Raw genomic sequence first — 25163 nt, 5'->3', positions numbered from 1 at the left:
ACTGAGTCAAAGAAGCCATGTCCTCCAGTCTGAGCAAGTCTGTTAACGATAGGACGTTCTGGAGGTCTTTCATTCATAGGGTTGCTGTAGGTTGGAGGTGACTTGACAGCACATAACACGCACAGCACTTCAAGGTGAGGAGGTTGGAATGGGAGGAAGTCCAAGTAAGAACTTAGCAAAGAAGGACAGGCCCTGCCTTCAGGGTCAAAACCAAAAATAAAAGTAGGTGAAGCTTTTCCTGGCATTGAAACAAGTGCGTGAGGGGGAGGGCTTCATCTCCTAAGGGTTTGTGAGTCATGACGCACAGACTGCAATAAAAAGAGCAGCAACCTAGGCTGAATCCACATTCACCCATTACCCGCTTATAAATCGCTTTTCTTTCGGTTTCCTCCAACCCGCAACTTTTCCTTCTCCGTTCACATTCAGGCTCCCCATCCGGCTTTCTCGCGCGAGCCTCCGGTCACACGTCCGCTCGCCAACCGCTTTTGTGGGCGGTACCTTTTTTCCCTCCCTTTTTTTTTATTTTTTTTGAAAACACTTTTCCGTTATTTCGTTTTATCGAAATGAGGAAACATCAACAAAGCGACAAATCACGTGAACATCTCGATAGCCACTGGTTAACTTTTTTGGGCGGGCGATTCGAATGGTCTATAAAAGGGAAGGTTCTCGGCAAAATCTATTTGTGGGTGTGAGCGGATGGTTGGTGTGCTTGGTGTCGTTGTGGTTACTGTTGCCGATTCGGTTGTGGGTATGGATCCTATAGTCGCCCTCATCGGACAGCTGATGTTTACGTTGCTGGCTTGCCAGACGCAGCTGCTTCTCGCTTACCGGCGCTATTCAGCCCAACGCCGCAGAGCTGCAGCCAGGATTCTGTTCCAGGATTCAGTCTCCACCGTCGCCTGGACGCGCTCCAGAATTCGGCGCCGGCAGCGCTTCCAACATTGGTTCCTGCTTGCGCAGATGGAGGAGCCACGGCAGCACTGGGTATACCCGAGAAGCACCGACTGGTGGGAGAATATCGTGTTGGTGCACTGGGATGACCGTCGGTGGATGCGCCGCTTCCGGATGTCCAAGAGGACCTTCATCGACTTGGTGGAAGCCCTGCGTCCAAGGCTGCAGCGTCAAAACACCTCCCTTCGCTCTGCAATATCGGTGGAGAGACGAGTCGCGGTTGCAATTTGGTGGCTGGCCAGCGGAACAAGCTACCAGGTGGCGAGCGATCTGTTCGGGATTGGGAAGTCAACGGTAGCCTCCGCGGTGGTCGAGTTCTGCCTCGCGGTCGAGGTGGAACTTCTATCGAAGACTGTCTCCTTCGGAAGTGGGATTGGACAGGTAATTTTTATTTTGAAATATCAAAATTTCGCTATTACAATTTATCGTTTAAAAAAAAATTGTGACATTAACGGAACGACCAGTACACAACACTCTGGTGTGTACATCATCCCCCTCTCCCAGTCATTTTAAAGGTAATTTTGAAACCCTCTCAAAATCTACAACGCTATGTGTTTGTTTGAGTGTGAGTGAACATTGCCCACAGACACCTTGAGCATGCAATGGCATTAAACCCTCATAGTGTGTTCTTCCACCACACAAATCCTTTTTTTTTAAGAAAAAGAGGGGCAACAACTGACACACACACACACCCCTCGCCGTGTGATCTGAAGCAGGTAACAAAAAGAACTGTCTTGGAGAGGAATTGCCTTTTTTGCCTCTGTGATATAAACATTTGGTTTACATAGGTGGGGTGGTGTGCAGGAATGCAGTTTGGTATTTCCCCCTACTGTGTGACCCTAATCGTTGCACAGTTGTTGAACACCTTCTCCTAACCCTACTTTGTCAAACCTCCAAATTTAGGAATACTGTGAAATATGGGGATACAAGTTTACCCCCCCTCCCATCCAATTCTTCACGAATCCTCCTAAAATCTCCATGGTTCTCTATGGGGAGAAACGTCTCCCTTCATGGTGGCTCTGGGTGGCATTGTGAAAGCAAAGTAAACACAACGTGCAAGGCACCTTATCCGACCTGTTATCCCACTCTCCAACAATTTCTAGTTAATTTGTTACCTGGGGGGATGTTTTGGTTTACCCCGAAAAACAGTGCCTCATACACCGCCAAACACCTGTCTCCAGGGTTAGAAAAAATAGAGGCCTCTGTGGCCCGGGGTGGAATTTTGAGTCCAGTATGGACCCAATTGTCATGGGCCCGTCTCACACCCGTTCTCGTTCCCTCTAGCGAGGCACAAGACGATCCCAATTTGGTGGGCCACTTAGTGGCCTCAAAAAGATGCTGATTTTTAAACCACCAACGGTCACCTTTATTGCCAAAGGGTGAGAAGAGAGAGACTTGTGTGGATATGTGGATCATTCAATTTAAATTACACCAAACATAAGAGAACCTCCACCCAACATTTCAGAATGCAAAAAAATCCTAAATTCAATTTACAAAAATAATCCCTTTCAGGGTGTTTAAGAACTAGACATCGCTGAGTGATGATGATTATTTGATGCACAGTTTGCCTGATAGCACTATGACTTTTTTTTTCCTTTCTTTTTTCTTTCTCCCAGATAATGGACGGTTTCCGTAGATTGGGTTTCCCGCACTGTGTGGGAGCTATTGATGGAACGCATATCCCGATCTGCGCTCCTGGAGGCCGCCCAGATCAGTACGGCAACCGCAAGAACTATTCCTCGATTCTGCTCCAAGGCACAGTTGATCACCGCGGAAGATTTGTGGACGCCGAGGTGGGGTGGAGTGGGAAGAACCACGATGCCTTCGTGTTCGCCCACTCCGCCTTCTGTGTTGCCATGGATAGTGGCTCACTAATTCCGGGAAACCCTTTCATGGTGGTGGACGGTGTAAGAATACCCCCGGTGGTCATCGCCGATGGAGCCTACCCCATGCGTAGGTGGCTTATGAAGCCCTACGGGAGAACGGCAACCACACAAGCTCAGAAAATGTTTGACACCCGCCTATCGCGAGCCAGGAACGTGGTGGAATGTTGTTTTGGAAGACTGAAGGCCAGGTGGAGGTGTCTGTCACACCGCCTCCAAGTTAGGGAGCACAACGTCATCGCTGTGGTGACAGCATGTGTTGTTTTGCACAACCTCTGTGAAAGCCGGGGACATCCCATCACTGGCCGCGGAGCAGCCCCAGAGACAATACTTGTTTCACATGGAGAGGGACAAGAGTTGACCACCCATCACAGGCATCTTGCCGAAGGAAAGGTGGTTAGGGATGCCCTGGCCAAGTATATGGGCCTAGATTCCACAAGTTGATGTTGCCTCCCTCGGTGCGGCAAGTGATGGACATCGGCTAACCTGCTTCGAAAAGCTGCTAAACCAAGGGGAACATAAATGGTCTCAACCAGCAACTCTAATCTGTGTAAATAAAAAAAAAATTTGGTTAACTGAACTCAAAAGACTATTGATTATTGGGGTGCTGTCAGACAAGCGGTGGATGTGAAATCAAGTCCTGGCACATGCAGACAATACATTCCCACACAGCTGAGTGGTCCCCCGCATACATCGTTCACAGTTTGTCAGGGTATTTTTGGCCAAGTCTGGAATCCGCCCCCCCCCCAAATTTCCAATTTGGACTGCAAGTGCTCCTCCCAAAGATACAACTTAGCCGCATGTTGCAATCAGGGGGGGGGGGAAGCGCCACTTGATTGGTAACTGCTGCGTTTCACTTTTTGCAGGAAGGCTGTTTAGAATGGTCACTACATGAGTGATGCCACTTACACAAAGAAACACAAATGTGATTCTTACTGTGATTTCATTGTATTGTCTGATGTTAAATATTCCTAAACTTTGGGGATTGCGGTGAAAAAAAAAAGGGAGTCAACATTGGAAACGATTGGCCATCATCTTATACCCTGATGATTCCATTTGATCCCAGAAAGTTAAGAATTTTAAAACAGACATACATGACTGGGGCGACAACTCCTTAACACACATTTATTTCAAATACAATAGATAAAGACCATTAAGGGGTCACCAGAGCAATGGAATCTGTCAAATGAATTTTGCTGCCAAAAACCATGGTATGTGGCAAATAAGGAGGGCAACGCAGAACATAGCTCCTCAAAGCGTCAGCCTCTCCCTGGCTTTGCCAACACAGGAACGCCTCGCTGCTGCCTTCTTCGGGGTTGCCTGTGAGGCAGGTAGGGCGGTTTGCCCATAATCGTGTGTTGGGGGGATGATTTGACGCTGTTGGGCGAGCATCTGTCCCAATGACTTCAAAGTGTTCACAGCATCAGACATCACCGAAATGTTCTGTTTCCAGGCCTCGGCAAACTTCTCACTCTCCATTTTAGTGTGATCCAAGAATTCCCTCTGAATCTTGTTCTCATCAGCCTTCCAACTGCACAGCATCTCTCTGTCCGTTCGCCATTGGGAAACCTGGGCATTGTGCTCCTCTCGAGAACGGCGCATCATATCATCGGCTACTCCATAGAGTGCTGCGTTTCTGCGTCTCCTGTTTCTTAGTTGGAATAGTCTTGTTCCCGGTGAAACTTCTGCTAGGCATCTGTTATCTGCCCCGTCTGCTGTGGATGTAAGTCAGAGCAACAGATCAATAAATTGTTAACATCTCAGACATTATTCAGAAATCTTATCCTGAAGAAAAGGATGCAACATGTTTTTTGGTTGGCCAGCAGCAGGCTTCATAGTTTGGGCTCTTCCCCATGACTTCCAAAACCCACATAACAGATTCTGGCCTAGTTCATCCCGTCGCCCCCGCCGAGGCCAATGTGTTGCACATTTTTTGATAACCATGCATGCACAAGCATCAAGGTTTTTCCATAACGGGAAGGCTTTTACAATGCCACTTGCCATATGGGTTGTGCAGAAATAACATGGAGGACATACTGGCAGCAGTCAAAGCTATTATGTTTAAAACTGCGTTAGTGAGAGAGACCAATTTATCTGCTTTAGATAGCGAGGAGACGTGCTGTGTCCGGATCTGCCTTTTACACCAATGCTGACCAACGTTGCTCTTGCAATGTTCCACAGTGAGCACATTCTGACCATTTTCAATGTTATGCCAAATCAAGAATTTCCTTGAAATCCTGACAACATCAGAACATATGTGGTGGGAGCAACCATTAAAGAGGATAGGTGATCCAAGACGGTGTCTGGGTGTCCCTCAGAATTAATTTTTGGAACCGTGATTCATGTCAGTGCAGATCACATCAACAGTGTTGGCATTATCAATTGAGGGGTGCAAGGTGCGGTTCAATGTGCGCTGCAGATCTGAGAAACCAGCCAACAAATGCAATAAAAATTACATTGACAAAAATCTCACATGATAAATGGGAAATTTCAGCTACCAGTGGGAGAACACTACACTGTTCTGGGAAAATCCAATGCAGACTGTAAGGTAGCCGTAGTTTGTCCCAAAAATTTTTTTTTCTAACCTATGCACCCTGCGTGGCCGATGAATTGCAACACACATGAAAATTTCATACGTTCCATTTGGTTCAGAATGGGGACTATGCATGCTGTTCACAGTGAAACAGGTGACAGATTTTATTGCACCAGGTGGGGTCTGGGTGAGCTCGGTGACACCTGGCGTGGGCTTCTGGGAACAAAATTTTTGTTTTTTTAATTCATCTTGCAGGTAGGTCTGTGTCCATAGGAGGGTCACACGCCAAGGGGATATTATGGTCTTGCTGTTGGGCTTACAGAAACTAACAGGGCAACTGCCTTGGAGGCCAACAGTCGCACACAAAGAATGGAGATTTTGGACATGTGACATAAAAGGAACGATTGTGAGGCACCCTCCGGCCTCCCAAGATGACTCTGCTCTCTCCTCCACTTCTCTCCCCCCCTCTATATTTGACCATGCTCTGTTTCATATGTCAGACAAAGATAACGTGATTCAGGAGAGCTTATGCCACTCTGCAATTGTCTCTTCTCATAGGTGCAACTGGACTCTTTTAGATTCTGCAGATCAACTAAGCTTACCCGTGTTATAGCGTGAACGATGCCCCAGGGGAAGGTCTGAATCACTGTCGTCGTCCTCCATTGCGTTTGCACCTGTAGTGTCGTTTTCTGAAAATTTATAGGTTTTAAATGTGATTGGTTTGAAAAACACGGGGATGTGATATAGATAAATACAATTCAAACATTCACTTCGCAGGCACTGTCTTCTGCGTTGTCCTCTTTTCTTATTTGTATCTGTGCCACTATCAATATATAAGAGATGATAGGAGCTGTAATGGGACGTCTGGTTTTTTTTTGCACCACTATAATGACTAAGAGGTGGCCCTGAAAACCTGAAACAGATTTTGAATGTGCCCTCTGTCATCTACCCCTTATTCAGCCTTTTAGTGGACCGGAATGTCTCACACAGAAAATTGCACCAGTCCATGCACCCGTCCACGGTCTCATATTCCTGTGTTCATCTGTCCCTGAAGCTGGGCACTGGGTTTATATGCTTCGAGTGTAGAGATTGGAGTTCAAGTCAGGCATCCATTAATGAAAAGGAGACTGATCAAAAATATATTTGAATCCAGAGCCAACTCCATCCATGCATTTTGGTAAATATAGAACGGATAAACCGTGGTGTTGCTTGCATGGATGGGCTGGGCAGGAGTGAACAGTTGAACATTTGAAACCATAAGTCTAAGACAACCTCCACGGTGTGGCCGATGATGTCACATCATCCCCATAACTGACAGACCTCCAAACCATCCCATCACTGACAGACTTTCCCATATCTTGCAAACCTGAGGTCGTGCCCCTCTTTTCCCCTAAAACAGGCACTCTCATCTTGGCGTTCCCACTCTCGAGATGTCTTCAGCCTTTCCAGGGACTGTTTTTGGGTGGGCCACCATTGGAGCAACCTGTCAAAAAAATGCTCACCCTTGTCAGCAAGTCCATCTATGGTGCGGTCAAGATCCTCTTCACTGGCATCGGTGGATGATGACGAGTTCTGCGCTATAAACGTGAAATCAATAAAGGTGTTACGATTTCATAGACAGGGAAATGTGAAAAGGAAGAAAAATCATAGCTCTGAACTAGAATAATCAACGCTCCATCACTCACGTGCTGCCATGGGATTTGGAGAAGAGCACCACAGCGGTGCAGCATCTATCGTCTGCATGTCGTGCGAGAAGAGTTCCTCCGATCCCTCCATCACTTCCCTGGGGGCGCTTATCTGCGGGGGTCCTTGGGCAAAAGAAATGCTTCGCGCTATCCGTTTAGGTTTAACACTTGCGTCCCCTCTTAGAATACTGTCCAGCTCACGAAAAAAAGGACATGTAATGGGGCCGTTTCCAGAAGTGGAATTGTGTGCCATGACGCGCTTGTACTCCAACCGCATACTTTTTGTTTTGTTCCTGCATTCCAATGCAGTGCGCCGATGACCACGCGAGGACATCATTTTGGAAATTTTTTCAAAGTTGTCTAAGTTCCTGTGGGAGCTTCTAAGGGCTTCCTGTATCTTGTCCTCCCCCCAGAAAGAAAGGAGGTCCAATACCTCTTTTTCCCTCCATGTCGCTGATCGTGGAGCCACAGGAGCAGTGGCCGACATTTTCAAAAAACAATTGTTTATGATGGTGTCCGCAGATCAGAGTGTCGGTCGCTCTTCTCTCCCCACGTCTGCAAGAAAGCAAATGGAGGGCAGTCCACTGCACTGTGATCCGTCGACCAAGCACTGTTCTCCCGCCGGAAATCCAAGCCGTTAATTGCGCATGCGCTGTAGCCACCACCCGTTCCTTTGCCTAATTAATTTTAATGTGACAAAATAACGCTATGACGAATTTTCGTGGATGCATTGGCACGCCAGGAAGATGTTTCGTTAAAAGGACTGTAATGCGATGTGAAAAGTGAACCAATTTGTTGATAAGAAATCAACCCCTGTTCTTGTTAACAATGCTTTCTCATGCTTCACTGGAACTCAAGTAGCAGAAATAAAAATTATTGGCCTGAAAGGGCCTTCCCATGAGTGTGGGAGAACATAGTGTTCATTCAACAGCATTTGGCGCCGAAATCAAATCCTCAACACCGATTGGTCATCCTGTTCAAGCGCGTCCAATCAGCAGCCTTTTTTTCCGCGCCTTTATGGAGCCGTTATGAGGGCATGCTAATTTATGTAACAGCACATTTTCGGTATTTCGTTTAGGAACAAGTATGGCAGCAGCGGCAAAAGGAGTCTTCTGGCGGGATGAAGAGGTGGAGACCCTGCTGGACCTCGTTGCACGCTCCGGAAAAGCGGCGCGTGTAATGAGGAGCACACATCTGCCCACGAAGCTTATATTTCACAAGCTGTCGAGGCAGATGTGTGCCCGTGGTCACAGCAGGACCCCCGAACAGTGCAGATCGAAGTTCAAGAGGGTGAAGGGGGACTTCTACGGGGCGCTGGAAGCCTGGCAGGGGATCCCTCGCCAGAGTGGAAAGCCCCCGTACTTTGCGTCCATGATGAACCTCTGGGATCTCGCCGGAAGGCCAAGCTGGCAATCCCGTCATCATGCTGGTAAGAACCTCTTAAAAGCATTTAATTTTAAATTAACAACGCTGTTAAGTGCACGTCAATGTGGAGAAACTAGGCAAAAAGTTAGATGGTGGGGGGAGAGCTGAGATTCCATTCCCACCCCCCGTAATCGTCGCACAACGCCGTTTTATTGCAATAGCGGTTTTTTTTTCTCCTACAAAGAAACCTTTTTTTTTTTCTGCTCGGCGTGAGGGACCCCAAGTTTGGGAATGTGGCATGTGTCGAGCCGCTGTGTTCATCACGGTGCACAGTTGCTGGTGTTATCTTTGTTGCACCTTTTTGTCATGAATGTTCCGATTGCAATGGTTTGATGGAGTGTGCCAACATTTCTTCTTCACTTTGCAGCCCTTCTCCGTGGTAGAGCTCCCACCGCTGCCGTGGGGGAGGCAAGAGCAGACGAGGAGCAGGAGGCGCTTGAGGTGGCTGGGGAGCAAGCTTCCTCTGAGGACCCTGCACAGGGATCACAACAGGCACCCCCTGGTAAGCATGTATTTGCCTAATATATTCTTCCCCACCTAAAATCAGGCAGACCAGCAACTGATGCTTTCCCACACCGTGCACTTGACCATCAACCTTCATAGAATGTGTCCATGGATGAGTGGGACCACATTCGCTTCCACACTTCCATGGATGGAGGGGAAGTTGTATATGACAGTGGTGCCCCAAGCACGGAGCATCACCACCCACCAGGCTTTTCCACGATTTCAAAAGTGTGCTGTGAAAAAAAATAATTGCCAGCCTTTTTTTATCTCCTTTGTAACAGCAAGAAAAAAAAATTAATGCTTTCCGATGTTTTATTTGCTGGTGCTATAACAGAGTTCCCATTTTTCTGTAATCATTGAAATGAAATCAGAGAATCTGGAGGTTGATGCCACAGTGGATCAGCCAGGATGTTATGACTGCTGTGGCCAAACCGTTTTACAAGATTTTGATTTCTTCCTTTCATTTCTGAAGCTAGTGCACAGGAAAGCCAACTGGAACGGTCGGAGGAGGGTCCCTCAACCAGCAGAAGGTCTGCTCCCCCAGGAAGAGCCCAACGCAGAGGGATAGGAGATCTGTTCACGGCCATGGAGAGGATGGAGGAGAGGCTAGGATCATCCAGTAAGTTTTTGCTCTGAATGGTGCTGTCACCCTTTTTTTGGGTGCCGTCTCTCAAAGACACTTTTCTTTCCCAAATTCAGTCTCAAATGTGCAAGAGAGGTTGAGCAGCGTGGAGGACCGACTAGCACGCCTGGGGCGGCGAGTCAATGTGATGGAGCGCCGTGAGAGAAGGAGACATCGTCCCTCTGCCTCTGGGGATGCACCCTGATTGTTCTCACCACTGTATATAGTTACCCAAGTTTTCTTCCCCTTCCCCCACAGTTTATTGTTGTGCTGTTCATTTAAAAAAAAAATTTTTTTTGGTGGTTCTCTTTTGCTTAATTTTTTCCTTAAATTAAAAAAATATTTTCCATGATGTCACAGTGATATTTTCTCTGTACGTGGTCCATGTCTATGCATCAAAAAGATAGGTGTAATGGCTTTCTGGACTGTCCACTAGATTTCCCAAATAACAATCAATGCCCACCCCCTGTTGGTGCAATGTCCCACATCATCATAGGTGTTCTCTGCACCCCCTTTTTTCTAATTTCCCGCATCCCCGGCAAACACGTGAAGTGTTTGTATTTATTGTGACCTCGAACTTCATTAGCCTTACCTGCCAAAGTTTAGTCTCATGTGTCACATTCTGATTGCCACAGTTGACTTGACACAATTGTAGGTTTTTTGGGACATGGTATATAAGTGGCAAATGGTGGATTATACTGTTCTACAAGCACCTCACAAGCATCCCCCCTGTCATCATGTCACCAGACTCAGTTTTCCAGACGAGGGAAGCACTGACAATTTAAGGAGCATCACCCCAATGGCATAATTGGGCTCTAAATTGCTGATGTTGAGAAATAATGTGATATGACCTGTACTTTAAATGGCCCAAGAAACTGGTTGTTCCACCACATCACATGGAGACATCAAGCTGAAATTTGTTGGCACAGCGTAATACAAAAATACCAATTCTGATTCGTCTGGAATGTGCCGCTCCTGGTGTTACCCGTTCTTCCCTCTCAAAAGCACAGTCCATTAATGTGGGAGATGAAATCAATGGGTGAAACTGGCATTGAATGCATGATTTTCTGAATGGAGTGCTGAATCAATCAGTCCCCAGTGTTTTAGATTGGGTGTGATGGAAATGAACCACACGTGACGCCAAGTAACAGAATTTACAGGCGGGCCCCTATCTGTGCTGGATATCCAGATGTGTTTTTTCTTTTACTGGCGTGGAACAAAAGGAGCTGTTTAAAAGTGGAGGATGCCGAACGACACTTAGAATATTATGTCCAGAATGATTCTGCTGATATCCTAGGTTTCCCATTCATCACTCCAATCGGGGGGCCAAACGTCGTAGTCTCCAGCCTGGTTGGCACACAGGTTTGAGATGGGTTCCAAACACGAAGAACCACAAAGAACCCACAGAACGCCACATCACAACTTTAAATTTAGCATTCTGTCTGTATTCACTGTATCTTCAGAATGCTTTCTCCATTGTGTCCCCAGGCATAACACCAAATTTTACAGCAAAACAGGAATGGAAATACAGATAAGATTTCAAGGGAATGTATTTTAAGTTCATGGATGTCAATGTGGAACTAAAAAATTGGGTCACCAGAAATAAGAAGCGTTTCTTTAAGAGCAACAGAAAGGTGTTCGATTTTCAAAATGTTTTCTGCATGTTTTTGGACAGCATTTCCCACGTTAATCCAAGATTGACAAACTTTCTTTATCTACTAATATTTTTGCCAGGAACACAATTGATTCCTATTCTGTCTCTGCGGCACGTAAATCTTCCCTCGATTCTCTGATCCTTTTTTTTTCTAATTTTTTTTTTTAATGAATCTTTGGAATAGCGATATTTTGTTATGTGGGAATAAAAAAAGTATTGCGCCCAGAAAAGGCACCCTAGCCAAGTGTCCCCGTGGTGCTCAACCTTCGGTCGTGACAGGCGCCAGCCACGAGACGCACCCTGACCAAACGATTTAATAACATTCCAACAAAATAATTCCGGGTTGGACTTCCAAAGCTTTTTATTTTGATCAATCGTCACTGCGTCACGATGACTTAAGTTTTAAAAAAGGCAAAAAAATTAAAAGAGACATTTCTCAAGGAACAAGAAACACAGCTGATTTTAAAAACTTGTTTGTGGTATCATTCTAGAGCACTGTATACATGGGCCGAGGCAGGAGGCGTTAGGACGGCAGTTAAATGTGATCTTTGTTGCGCTGGAACACACTACGAAATTTCGCTATGACAGATCAATTTAAAAAAAAAATTAAAAGAGGAGGGGGGGGAAGAGGATATTCGGGTGGTTGGGCCACTAAAAAGATGTTAATGAGGAAAAAGTTTGGCTTTTGAGAAATCGAATGTTGCTGAACCAAGCAACGAAAGCAAATAAAGGGGAAATATAGGAGAAATCGCTCACGAGCCATCTCTGGTGGAATCGGCCAATGGGAACGCAAGGAAAGGAAGGGGAGACTTGATTGACGGCTGTTTAAAAAAGGAGCGCGAAAATTGCGCTCGCAAGCGTTCACGTCCATCGTGAAACTCCCGCAAGAAAACCGCTACTAGTAATTCGATGGAAATCCGAGAGAGATGCGTGTCGAGGATTGGGTAATGTGACCGGCACTCTGAAATGCGGATTTCATGTGGAGAACAACCGGGAAAAAAGAGGTAATGTGGATTCAACCCTAGTCTTGAGGTCACATTAGATACAATAAGCATGCATTTGTGATTGTGTGTGATCCATTCCCACCTCTAAATTGACCAAACTTATAGAGAGAGCTGCCTCTCCTAAAAAGGAGCGTGTGCAGAGTTCTGAGCCCACAGAAGTCCCCCATGTTTTGATGGTGCATTTTTAAAAATTTTCTGTGCCATAATATATCCATGTAGAATTGCCTTTTCTTTTAATTGTATTTATTGCCACATTTCTCATCATAAACTGATCCTGTTGTATTTTTTTATAAATAAATGAAAAAAGAAAAAAAAGAAAGAAAGCAGCAACCCTAGAAGTCTGGATATCTACAAATTAGCATGTTGTAGATTGAAGCACATCCTGTATTTATGAGCAATGAGCTGATCTGGGTGGGGTTAAACTGGGCTCCTCCCATAAGTCTGCTCTGCAGTTAAGGTTTGCAATGGAGGCATTGTTTCACATGTCTCTGCCTAGTGAGGTGGGTTCCCATGAAGGACTGGAGCTAATCAGGTGTAAGCAGGGCTTTTTTTCAGCTGGAACACGGTGGAATGGAATTCCGGCACCTCTTAAAAATGGTCACATGGCCGGTGGCCCCGCCCCCTGATCTACACTCCCCTCTGTTGGGAGATCAGGGGGCAGGGCCACCAGCCATGTGACCATTTTCACCAAAGGCGATTTAAACTTTAAAAAACTCCCCCTTGTTCCAGCTGACCGAAAGTGATGTCATTGTGTGGTCCTGAGTTCCACCACCTCTTTTCCCAGAAAAAAAGCCCTAGGTGTATGTCAGACTATGGCATTCCAGACACGATAGTCTGTCTAACTCCCTCCTGCAAGAAGACAAGGTCTTTTGGTTTTAAAAGGTTTTATTTTGAAAGACAGCATTCAGGCCCAGACAACCATATTCCAGGATTTGAGACCCTGGCTGAACAAGGCATTGTTAGGAATGAGATACAGAATAGAGGTTGTTACATTTCACCCTCTCAGAGCCCAGCCTCCCTCCAGAGTTCACATAGCAGGAGAGTTCTCAGTGGGAACACTAGTCAAGGTCGACTCAGCTTGCAGAAAAGATAAGATAGTGTCTTCTCCCACGGAATCGGCTCCTCGCAGGTGGGGCCTAAAGGGAAAAGAAGACTAACCAACTAAAGAATTAAACATGGCGTTAGTCAGGTCGCTTCCTGTCAGGCAACATACAAACAGATCCTGACAGTGTAAACCTTTGCTTATGGAATGTGTCCCAGTCTCATATGCATGTGGAGCTGCCATATACTGACTCCAGCCATTGGTCTTTCAAGGTCAGTTTTTATACTTTGACCATCAGTGACTCTCTGCAGTCTTTGCAGAGGACTTTCACATCACCTGGTACCTTATACAGGTAACTGAAGAAGTGAGCTGAGTCTCACAAATGCTCATACATTAAATAAATTTTGTTAGTCTTATGGGTGCTGCTGGTCTCTTGCTCTTTTCCTCTTCTACTGAAGACCAATATGGCTACCCAACTGAAACTGTCTTCATTGGGTGCCCCTGAATTCTAGAGAGCTGCTGTAGCACAGTGGTTAAGTCGTTTGGCTATGAATCAGCACTCTACTGGTTCAAATCCCCCTACTGCCATGAGCTCAGTAGGTGGCTTTGGGTAAGCCCCTCCTCTCAGCCCCAGCTCCCCAGCTGTATTGCGGGGATAATAATAACATGAACTTGTTCACCACTCTGGGTGAGCCACTCTTCTGTCTAGAAGAGTGGTATATAAGGGCAGTTATTACTGTTGTTGTTGTTGTGATGATGATGATGATGATGATGATGATGATGGGAAACGGGGAAGTTCTTCCCATCCCCGTTTCCCAACTTACGCAGTGTGTTATAAACATTTCTCATATTCCCTGCTTAGTTGTCTTTTCCCCTAAACTGTACACTACATTTACAATACAGGCCGTCTTGTTTCCAATGCTTTTTGATGTTTTCATTTAGCTATCTACCAAGACTCCAAGATCTCTTTCCTAGAGAGTCACAGTAAGCTCAGACTTTGTCATGAACATCACTTTATGTATGTTTTCCTATCAAAGGGTTAGAGATGAGCCGGCTTTATAGCTGGGAGAGACATTTAAAAAAAAATAAAACTGAAGAATGGCTTCTTTTTTCTTGGATCATTTAAACCACAAGAGGGTTTTAACAACTGAAATATAATTATCCTTTTAAAGGCAATCAGCCTAATATTCAGGAAAGCCCCTAGGTTTCTCTAAACTATCTTGAACTTTCGCATCTATTTTACTTTATGAAACACTAGATGAGAACATACGTAGTACCAGCTGTTTCTTGCTATCAGATGGTATCAGATGCCCCCTATTTGCCAGGGGCTGCCCATTAGGTCTAGGATAGCTACATGGGGGGGGGGGTGCTTCAGATGTGGTTAACAAATGCAGAAGAAGAAGATAGTAAAGTGAGAAAATGGATTACCCCACTTCCTGTTGTAGGTGGCTGGTTCCATCTTTGTTCGTTTGCATAAAAAATTCCCTTCAAATAGAAGTCTAACTGGGAGACCCAGGTTTGCTTCGCCGTGGAAGTTTTCTGGGTGGCCTTGGGCCAGTCACACACTCTCAGCCTAACCTACCTCCAAAGATTGGTCTGATAAAACGGAGGAGAGGAGAATGATGTAAACTGCTTTGGGTCCCTGTCGGGAAGAAAGGCAGAGTGTAAAGGAAGTAAATAAATAAATAAGACTAAATGGACACTAATTTGCAGGGCTTTTTTCTGGGAAAAGAGGTGGTGGAACTCAGTGGGTTGCCCTTGGAGAAAATGGTCACATGGCTGGTGGCCCTGCCCCCTGATCTCCAGACAGAGGGGAGCTGAGCGGTGCGGAGGGCAATCTAAGCTCCCCTCTGTCTGGAGATCAGGGGGCGGGGCCACCAGCCATGTGACCATTTTCAAGAGGTTCCGGAACTCCGTTCCACCGCGTTCCAGCTGAAAAAAAGCCCTGCTAATTTGATTTAAAAATGAGAATATTTGGAAATGAATTTGAGGACCGCCCAGCCTCTCGGGACCCTCTATTGCTGATCTGAATGTCACCATTCTCCAATTTAAAAAATGTAGTGAAGCTCTCAGGAAATTGCCTTATCACTTATTACTGCTGTCTCAAATGTTCTCTGTATTATTCCTGATCACATTTGGATTTTATGTAACCCTCTACTCCCTGCGTGCCATGGCCCTTTGAGGTTGCATTTACAACTTTCCCCCCTTTTAACCTTGTATACATATTGCGTATATAATATTGACTGGAAAGGAAGGAGTCACCGCTTGCATCTGACCAAGAGGGCTCTAGTTCACAACAGTTTTAAGGTAGGATCAAAACGGACTGCTCTTTATGGTGCCACGTGACTGCTGTTTACAGTTGACCTAAGTACTTGAATGAAATTGTCCCTCGGGGCTTCTTGCTGAGTAGAAAGGAAAAACCCACTGGGGCCCAGTTTTACATCATTTATAGTGTTTAGATTGGCAGAAACCAGCAGGTGAAACTTTTTGTTGCATAGCACAAACCATATCACTTGCTAATCCATTGCTGATCATTTCTAAGCCCAGCATCTGCTGCAACCATCCTTATTTCTCAGGGGCGTTCCTATTTTCAGGTAAAACACCATCTTTATATTGGTTTCCTTTTATATCTATCTTCTTTTTCTATCTATTTATTTACTTCATTTATATCCCATCTTCCTCCCCAAGGGGGACCCAATGTGGCTTACATCATTCTCCTGTCTTCCTTTGTATGCTCACAACAACCTTGTGCGGTAGCTTACAGTGAAATCCTAAGCAGAATTACTCAGAGTAACTCTGCTTAGCATTTCACTGTTAGGCCGGGTGTAAGTATGATTAGGAGACGGACTTCATTGGTGTGCCTGTCCTATTCAGACCTGTTCTTGAATGTGTCCATTTTGAAATTATTCTGCCATAAATAAAAATCAGAACTACTATGAGATTGTGTGTGTGTGGTGCCCTCAAGTCAGAGTTGACTTTTGGTGACCCCCGGTGGGGTTTTCATGGCAAAAAACTATCACAGGTGGTTTGCCATTGCCTGTCTCTGCAACCCTGGTCTTTGTTGGAGGTCTCCCATCCAAATACTAACCAAGGCCGACCCTGCTTAGCTTCTAAGATCTGACAAGATCAGGCTCTCCTAGGCTCTTCAGGTCAGGGCACTATAAGATTACATATACAAAATTCTTCATGGCCTTGGTCCAGCATATCTACAGGACTGCCTCTCTCCCTATATTCCACCACAGCAGCTTTGCTCATCTGAACAAGGCCTTCTGCAGGAGCCGCCTTGCACATGAACGAAATCAACAGCTGGCTGTACACATGAATTCTCTATTGTGGCCCCCACATTATGGAATGGCCTACCTGAAGGGGTCAGCAAAGCTCCCATTCTCTTGGTTTTCTGTAAATGATGCGAAACTGAATTATTCATGAGGGCTTTTTACTCAGATAGGAGGGCTGTACGGTAGGGTTGCCAGCTCCAAGTTGCGAAATTCCTGGAGATCTGGGGGGGGGGGTGAAACCTAGAGAAACCTGGAGAAAGTGGGGTTTGGGGAGGGAAAGGACCTTGGCATGGCATAATTCCATAGAGTCCACCCCCCAAAGTAGCCATTTTCTCCAGGTGAACTGATTTCTGTGGCCTGGAGACCAGCTGTAATTCCGAGAGATCTCCAGCCACTACCTGGAGGCTGGCAACCCTACTGTACGGTAAGGATGTGGTCTCAGAGTGATGCATTAATAAAAGGACAGGTACCATAGACTTTACTACTCTGTGCTACTGTGTGCTGTCTATTGTTTGGGGTATGATCCTACTGGGTAGTTTTATGTTGTTTAATGTGTCAGTCTGAGAATTGCTTATGCTCTGTTTCAGCATTTCCTCAGCTCTGTATTGGATTTCTGCTAGTTTTAAATCTTTGCATAGTTGCACTCATGTATCCTATTACATTGTTTATTGAAATGTCCTTGAAATTGACTGTACTAATAATAACGTAATAACATTCTATTTATATATCGCCCTTCAGGACAACTTAACGCCCACTCAGAGAGGTTTACAAAGTATGTTGTTGTTGTTGTTGTTATTGATTGATTGATTGATTGATTGATTGATTGAGTGAGTGAGTGAGTGAGTGAGTGAACGAACGAACGAACGAACGAACGAACGAACGAACGAACGGGCTCAGGGAGGGTTACAATAAAATGCTCAATGAGCATTAAAACATATAAAATACAATTAAATCCAAAAAACACCACAAATGCATACAAAAACAGATGGCAGGCCCCCTCCCATTTCCCCAATCATGATAGAAACAAAGCAGAACAAAGGAGTGGGGTGGGGGCACAGTTTATAATAATCTGGTGACTGTGCTTATAGGGAGGCAGATGATTACGTTGCCCCCCTGGTGGGAGACCAGTAGGAAGGCTCCTAAACGATCAAAGACTGGCCTCAACCATATGCCTGGCAGAACGTCTCTGTCTTATAGGCCTGCCAAAAGGATATAAGATCCTGGCAGGCCCGGATGCCCTCCGACAGAGAGTTCCACCAGGTTGGAGCCAGGACTGAAAATGCCCTGGCTGTGGTCGAGGCCAGCTAGGCCTCCCTGGGGCCAGAGACCACCAGTAAGTTCTTATTTGTTGATCTTAATGCTCTCCGGGGTACACAGACAGTCCGGCAGGTATGCTGGTCCCAGTCCGTTTAGGGCTTTAAAGGTTAAAACCAAAACCTTGAACCTAATCTGGAATTCGATGGGGAGCCAGTGCAGCGGCTGCAGGATGGGAGTAATATGTTGCCTGTATGGTGTGCCCATCAGGACACATGCAGCAGCATTCTGCACCCGCTGTAATTTCCGGGTTAGACCCAAGGGAAGCCCTGCTTAAAGCGAGTTACAGTAGTCTGTTCTGGAGGTGACTGTTGCATGGATCACTGTAGTTAGGTTGTGGGTTGACAGATGAGGCGCAAGCTGCCTGGCCTGTCAAAGATGGGAAAACACAGATTGGGCAGCTGCTGTGACCTGACCTTCCATCGATAAGGAGGAATCCAGTATCACTCTGAGACTCGGGACCAATGAGACAGGCACTAATTGCGCCCCATCAAAGGTCGGGAGCTGGATTCCCAAATCTGGCAACCCCCAGCCCAAGTACAGGATCTCCATCTTTACCGGGTTCAACTTCAGCCAGCTCTGCTTTACCCATCCAGCTACAGCCTCCAAAGCTTTTACTAGGACATCAGGGGCAGAGTCAGGCCAGCCACCCATCAGCAGTTACAATTGGGTGTCATCTGCATGTTGGTGACAACCCAGTCCGAAACTTCACAGCAACTGGGCAAGGGGGCACATGTACAGGTTGAATAACAAAGGGGAAAGTATCGCTCCTTGTGGAACACTGCACACCAAAGGCTGGTGTGCGGATAAGCTCTCCCCAAGAGCCACCCTCTGTCCCTGACCGTGGAGAAAGGAGACAAGCCACTGCAAGGCAGTCCCTCGGATCCCCACCTCGGCGAGGCAGTGGGTCGACAGTTCATAGTCAACTGTGTCAAACGCTGCTGAAAGATCCAATAAAATCAGCAGTGCTGCCCCGCTTCGATCCATGTGTCTGCAAAGCTCATCCGTGAGGGTGACCAGCACTGTCTCTGTCCTGTGTCCCAGGCAGAAACCAGACTGGAATGGGTCCAGGATGGAAGAATCCTTCAGGAAAAGCTGCAGCTGTTCTGCCACCACCCGCTCAATCACCTTCCCCAGAAACGGGAGGTTCGAGACTGGTCAGTAACTGGATGGATCGGTGGGGTCCAAAGTTGTTTTTTTCAGGAGAGGGCTCACCACAACTTCCTTCAACACTCCAGGGAAAACCCCAGAACTCAGTGATTGATTAATAATAGCCTCCAATTGGGCCCCCAACCCGTTCCTACTGCCCATCACGAGCCACGGAGGGCAGGGCTCCAGGGAGCATGTGGTGGGCCTCACCCGCTGCAGGATCCTGTCAACTTCCTCCTGGGACACCAGACTGAAGTGATCTAAATAAGGGCCGGAGGGCAGCCAGGGGGCCTCCAGTTCCCTTACTGTATCAACTGTGGCTGGCAGATCACGGCGGAGAGACAAAATTTTATCTCTAAAAAGCTCCCCAAAGCCTCGCAGCCAATAGCCAATTTTTTAATTTGGCGGTCTCCCTGAGAAACAGAGACCAAGGATTGAACAGCGTGAAACATTTTTGCCGGGCGTGAGCTTACAGACGCTGTGGAGGCGGCATGGAAATCCTTCTTTGCTGCCTTCACAGCCACCTCATAGGCTTTCATTAACACTCTATAAGATGATCTTGTCTCTTCTCTCTGATTCTGCCGCCACACTTGCTCAAGCCATCTCAGTTTCCGCTTTATCTAACGTAGTTCCTCCGTATGCCAGGGAGCCCGTCTAGCACAGGAATGGAGAGGGCAACCAGGAGTTATTTTGTTGATGGCTTCAGAGAGACGGTCATACCAGTCCCTTACCAGCTCATCCAACAAACCACCAGGGGACATCAGATCCCGCAGAAAATTCTGGAAACCAATTGGATCCATTAGTCTCCGCGGGCAAGCATAAATTAGCTCACCACCTATGCAGGCCTATTATTCTCACAACAATCACCCTGTGAGGTGGGCGGGGCTGGGAGAGCTCCAAGAAGCTGTGATTGACCCAAGGTCACCCAGCTAGGTTCACGCGGAGGAGTGGGGAAATCAAACCCGATTCTCCAGATTCGAGTCCTGCTGCTCTGAACCACTACACCAAACTAACTCACACTGTACAAACCGCCTTGAGTCTCAGTGAGAAAGGTGAACTATAATAACACAAATAAATAAATAATCCATCAAGAGAACTTTGAAGGTTACATCTGGCTTCAGAAGACGGTAGGGACAGTTTTGCAAGGTAAAGAAAGACAGCATGCAGGAGGCAGAGAAGCACCATTTAGCAATATGTAATGGAAGGTGGAGAATATGCAAAGGTAATGAAAATTATGTTGGTAAGGAAAACAGTTTCCTATGCTGAGTAAGACAATAGCAAACCATCTCTGCTTATCTGTTGTCTAGAACATGCCTGGGCTGAGGTTACCATAAGCTGACTACAACTCAACAGCGCATTCTTCTTCTTCATGAATATCCCAATATGTCCGTTTTCTACAGTGAAATGTTGGTAGATGTGGATAGTTCAATGAAAATGTCAACTCAGTGTATGGCAGGAAAGTCTAACATGGAGGCAATATTGCACGGCCCTTGTATGGTTCGGCCTCTTTTGAGATGCTGCATACAGTTCTAGTAACTCTATGTCCAAAAAATTATTTATTTATTTTTAAAATTTATTTTATTGGATTTCTATCCTGCCCTCCCTGCAAGCGGGCCCAGGGGGGATCACATCATTTAAAAAAACAGTAACATAATTACATACAACCATCTATAATTACAGTGCATACAAAATTACATACAATCATTCAAAACATTATAAAAATCATAAAAATCATTAAAAAACATAAAAATCATAAAAATCATTAAAAAACATAAAAATCATTAAAAATATCTTGCAGAGCTGGAAAAAGTAAATATGAGGGCAACCAAGATGATTAGGGGGTTGGAACACTTTCCCTAGGAGATAAGGCTAGCAGCAGTCTAGGAGTTTTCAGTTTAGAAAAGACGGCTAAGAAGGTACATGAAAGAGGTTTATAAAATTATGCATGGGGTAGTGGACAGAGAGCTTTTTCTCCCTCTTTCAAAAGACTAGATCTCAAGGGCACCCAATGAAGTTGATGGGCAATAGATGTAAGAGAGGCAAAAGGAAACAATTCTTTACTCAGTGAGTAAATCGTGGAACCCACTGCCAGTGGAAGCAGTGAGATCAAGATGGGTAGCTGTGTTAGTCAGTCTGTAGCAGCTGAAAAGAGCAAGAGTCCAGTAGCACCTATAAGACTAACACAGTTTGTGGTAGGGTATGATTCTGTGAACCTAGGAAGATCATGAGAGGGAAGGCAGGAAGGGACGCATCAGTGTTTAGTTCTCGTGGCCCCTTCTTACACGCCCAGGGTAAGGCCAGTCATCAGTTTGGGGTCAGGAGGCAATTTTCCCCAGGCCAGTTTGGCAAGGGATCCTGATGGTGTTTTGCCAGGTTCTAGACCTGGAGCCGGGGTCACTGGGTGTGTGGGAGGGCAGGGTAGCTGTGAATTTCCTGCATTGTGCAGGGGGTTGGACTAGATAACCCTGGAGGTCCCTTCCAATGATTCTATGAGCTTTTGTGAGTCACAGATCACTTCTTCAGCAGTGACGCCAATGAGCACAGATGGCTTTAGAAGGGGATTAGACAGATTCATGGAGAAAAGGTCCATCGGTAACTAGTAGCTGTAGCAACTAAAGAGAGCTTCCATTTTCCGAAGAAGCAAGCCTTTGTATACCAGTGCCAGGAGGCAACTTCAGGGGAAGAGGGCTTTGATGTCCATGCTCTATTTGTTGGCTCTTTAAGACAACTTTTTGGCCTCTGTATGAGACAAGATGTAGACTAGATGGACTCCTGGCCTGATCCAAGAGAGCTCTGATGTTCTTACGACTGAAGGGTCGCTGGGTGTGTGGGAGGGGAAGTAGTTGTGAATTTCCTGCATTGTGCAGGGGGTTGGACTAGATGACCCTGGAGATCCCTTCCAACCCTATGATTTTATGAAAGGTGGGCAACCCAGCAAAGATGCCATTTTCTCTGTCACTACTGTTGGATCTCTCTGTTCTGAACAAATAAATGGCAACTAATTCAACGGCGTGAATTGTTCATGGAGGCAGGAGAATGAGGGGGAAGCATCTACCACTTCAGACTACAGATGAAGGATCGCATCTCAGAATGTTCCCTGATGTTAAACAGCCCATACAAATAGAAAGTTAGTGTAACAAACAGAGATTACTAATCAGATCCGTTCTCCCCGCTGTGCTGGTTTTGTATTCACAGGCAATCCCCTCCTACCAATGGAAATAACATCTAAAGCTGGAATCTCATTGGAGATCCAGTGTGGTGTAATAATTGGACTAGGATTGGGGAGACCCAGGTTCGAATCTCTGCTCTGCCATGGAAGCTTGCTGGGTGAACTTGGGTGATCCACCACCTGCCAGAGGCCCGATCCAGGCCGTTTCGGCCCCAATCCAGGACAAAATGGGCCCAAAATGGCCAAGAGTCAGGTGGGAGGGGCCGCCTGACATGTGACCTCTTTGAGGAACTGCCGGAACTGTGTTCCGGCGCGTTCCCCCTCAAAATGAGCCCTGGTATTAATATTTTAAAAAAATGATTCCATGTATTGTTTTTATTTTGTGAGCCAGCTCAAGCTGGTCTCAGAGGCAGCATGTACATCCGCTAAATAAATAAACAGGCTTATATTCCTCTCTGCCTTTCTATCCCCTTCCCCCACCACTTCCATTGTTGTTGCTGGATTGCAAAACTCTGGGGATAGTTCCAGCTGGGTAGCCCTGTTGGCCTGTAACAGCTAAATAAAACAGGAGTCCAAGAGACACCTTAAGGGCAAACAAAATTTATTCCAGCATCAGCTTCCATGTGGGTCAGAGCTCACATATATCAGATGCATCTGGAATAAATAATAAAACGAATGCCTTTTGGAATAAATGTTAAAGCTGGGCGCCTGAAAGACTAACAAAAATATATTCCAGCATAAACTTTCAAAGTGAATTATGATCCACGAAAGAGCACGCTGGAACAATTTTTGGTAGTTTCTAACCCCTGTTGTATTTAAGTTCATATTAATTCTTGGCCTTTTGGCTAAGATCAAGTGTGGTGGTTGTATCCGGTTCCTTGGAGCCCGAGTCCCAATTTCAGCCTCTGGAACTCTGCCGAAAGTGCCACAGGGCACAGCACTGTACAACGCATTAGCTAAACAGAGACCAGGTCAAAGCAATGTAAGAAATGAAATTTATAGCGGCTAGAGAGTTAATCCCATCATAGTTTCAAGTACGTAGCCTTGCTAGTAGAACAGTAGGCTTTGAGTCCAGTGGCACCTTAGAGACCAACAAAATTTCCATGGTAGAAGCTTTTGAGAATCAAAGCTCCTTTCTTCAGATACAGCATCATAATCCCATTATAGTTTCAGGTGGGTACCCCTGTGGATCTGCAGTAGAACAGCAGGATTTGAGTCCAGTGGCACCTTAGAGATGAACAAGATTTTCAGGATATGAGCTTTCAAAGGTCTGAAAGAAGGGAGCTTGGACTCTCAAAAGCTCAAACCCTTGAAAAATTTTGTTGGCTTGTAAGGTGCCGCTGGACTCAAAGTCTGAATGACAAGTTAAAACTGAAGTCAGAATATATGAAGTTTCAGGGATATAAAGGTATATAAAGGCTCAAGGATCTCCACGCTTCCTTGTATGTGAAGAAGGGAGCTCTGACTCTGGAAAGCTCGTGTGTGTTATGTGCCATCAAGTCGTTTCCAACCTATGGCGACCCTATGAATGAAAGACCTCCAAAACGCTCTATCTCTGACAGACCTACTCAGATCCTGCAAACTGGAGGACGTGGTTTTCTTTATTGAGTCAAGCCACCTCGTTTTAGGTCTTCCTCTTTTCCTGCCGCCTTCCGCTTTTCCTTGCATTATTGACTTTTCCAGAGAATCTTGTCTTCTCATGATGTGACCAAAGTACGATAGCTTTAGTCTTGTCATTTTAGCTTCTAAGGAGAATTCTGGCTTAATTTGATCTAGTACCCACTTATTTGTCTTTTTGGCTGTCCGTGGTATCTGCAAAACTCTCCTCCAGCGCCACATTTCAAATGAATCAATTTTTTTCCTGTCAGCTTTCTTTACCGTCCAACTTTCACATCCATACATGGCAGTGGGGAATACCATCCTTTGTATTATCTTGATCTTGGTTCCCAGAGAGACATCTTTATCTTTAAGGATCTTCTCTAGCTCCCTCACAGCTGCTCTTCCGAGTCTCAATCTTCTTTTGATTTCCCTTTTGGTTGATGATTGAGCCAAGGAACAGAAAATCTTGAACAACTTCAATTTCCTCATTGTTAACTTTAAAATTGTGTAGTTCCTCGGTAGTCATCACTTTTGTCTTTTTGATGTTCAGTTGTAATCCTGCTTTGGTGCTTTCCCCTTTAACCTTCATCAGTAGTTGTTTCAAGTCTTCACTATTTTCCGCTAGTAATGTGGTGTCATCAGCATATCTCAAATTGTTAATGTTCCTCCCACCAATTTGCACTCCTCCTCCTTCTAGATCTCCAAAGCTTAGACACTTGCTGGTCTCTAAGGTGCCACCGGACCTGCAGATAAACCCATCATCCAAGCAGAGAGTGTATTGGAAGAAAGCAGCAGGATTGGAGTCTGGGGGCACCAATGAGGCCCACACGATTTCCAGAGTGTAAGCTTTTGAGAGTCACAGCTTCCTTCTTCAGGCACCAACAGTGCGATCCTAAGCAGAGACTGGAGTACCTCCATGGGCTTAGACCGGAGTAACTCCGTTTAGGATCCAGAGGAGTTAGCCGTGTTAGTCTGCAGTTGCAAAATAGTAAAGAGTCCAGTAGCACCTTTACGACTAACCAACTTTATTGTATGGTTAGAGTGCATCTGAGGAAGAGAGCTGTGGCTCTCGAAAGCTTAGGCGACAATAAAGTTGGTTAGTCTTAAAGGTGATACGGGACTCTTGACTATTCCGTTTAGGATTGCACTGCAAGGGAGCAGATTCCGTGCGCCAGAGAGCTCCCCGCGCGCAACGGAGCGCTGTAGCCGGCTTTTGCCTCGTTCCATCGCAAGGATTTAAAGGGGGGGGGAGTGGCCAGGAGCCGGCCGGGCGGTAGGACCCCGCGGGCGCCCCCGCCGGAGACCGCGGGCGCGTCTGTGCGAGTGACTCAAAGAAGGGAAAGGGAAGGGA

At 46.0% G+C, this 25163-nt stretch overlaps 1 protein-coding gene across 1 annotated transcript; it reads right to left on the bottom strand.

Annotated features, from left to right (window-relative positions):
- Positions 1 to 4026: 4026 nt before the first annotated feature.
- LOC129324923 (uncharacterized) lies at positions 4027 to 7716 on the bottom strand. The gene is made up of 4 exons (XM_054972382.1): positions 7053 to 7716; positions 6870 to 6944; positions 5970 to 6056; positions 4027 to 4549 (listed from the first exon to the last, which is right to left on the bottom strand). The coding sequence occupies exons 1-4, from the start codon at positions 7537 to 7539 to the stop codon at positions 4086 to 4088; spliced, it is 1113 nt and encodes a 370-aa protein (XP_054828357.1). The 5' UTR covers positions 7540 to 7716; the 3' UTR covers positions 4027 to 4085.
- Between the last annotated feature and the right edge of the window lie 17447 nt (positions 7717 to 25163).

Source organism: Eublepharis macularius, chromosome 2 (assembly GCF_028583425.1).
Source record: "Eublepharis macularius isolate TG4126 chromosome 2, MPM_Emac_v1.0, whole genome shotgun sequence".
NCBI lineage: Eukaryota > Metazoa > Chordata > Lepidosauria > Squamata > Eublepharidae > Eublepharis > Eublepharis macularius.
The sequence above is the reverse complement of the archived record's forward strand: the minus strand, read 5'-3'. Positions and strand labels throughout refer to the sequence as shown.

Bases quoted from the DNA above. Each gene is read 5' to 3' on its own strand.
- LOC129324923 (XM_054972382.1), bottom strand. From the start codon at position 7,539: ATGTCGGCCACTGCTCCTGTGGCTCCACGATCAGCGACATGGAGGGAA. The intron at 6,945-7,052 runs GTGAGTGATGGA...TCACGTTTATAG, and splicing joins TCCAAATCCCATGGCAGCAC to CGCAGAACTCGTCATCATCC. The intron at 6,057-6,869 runs GTGAGCATTTTT...ATAAATTTTCAG, and splicing joins AGATGGACTTGCTGACAAGG to AAAACGACACTACAGGTGCA.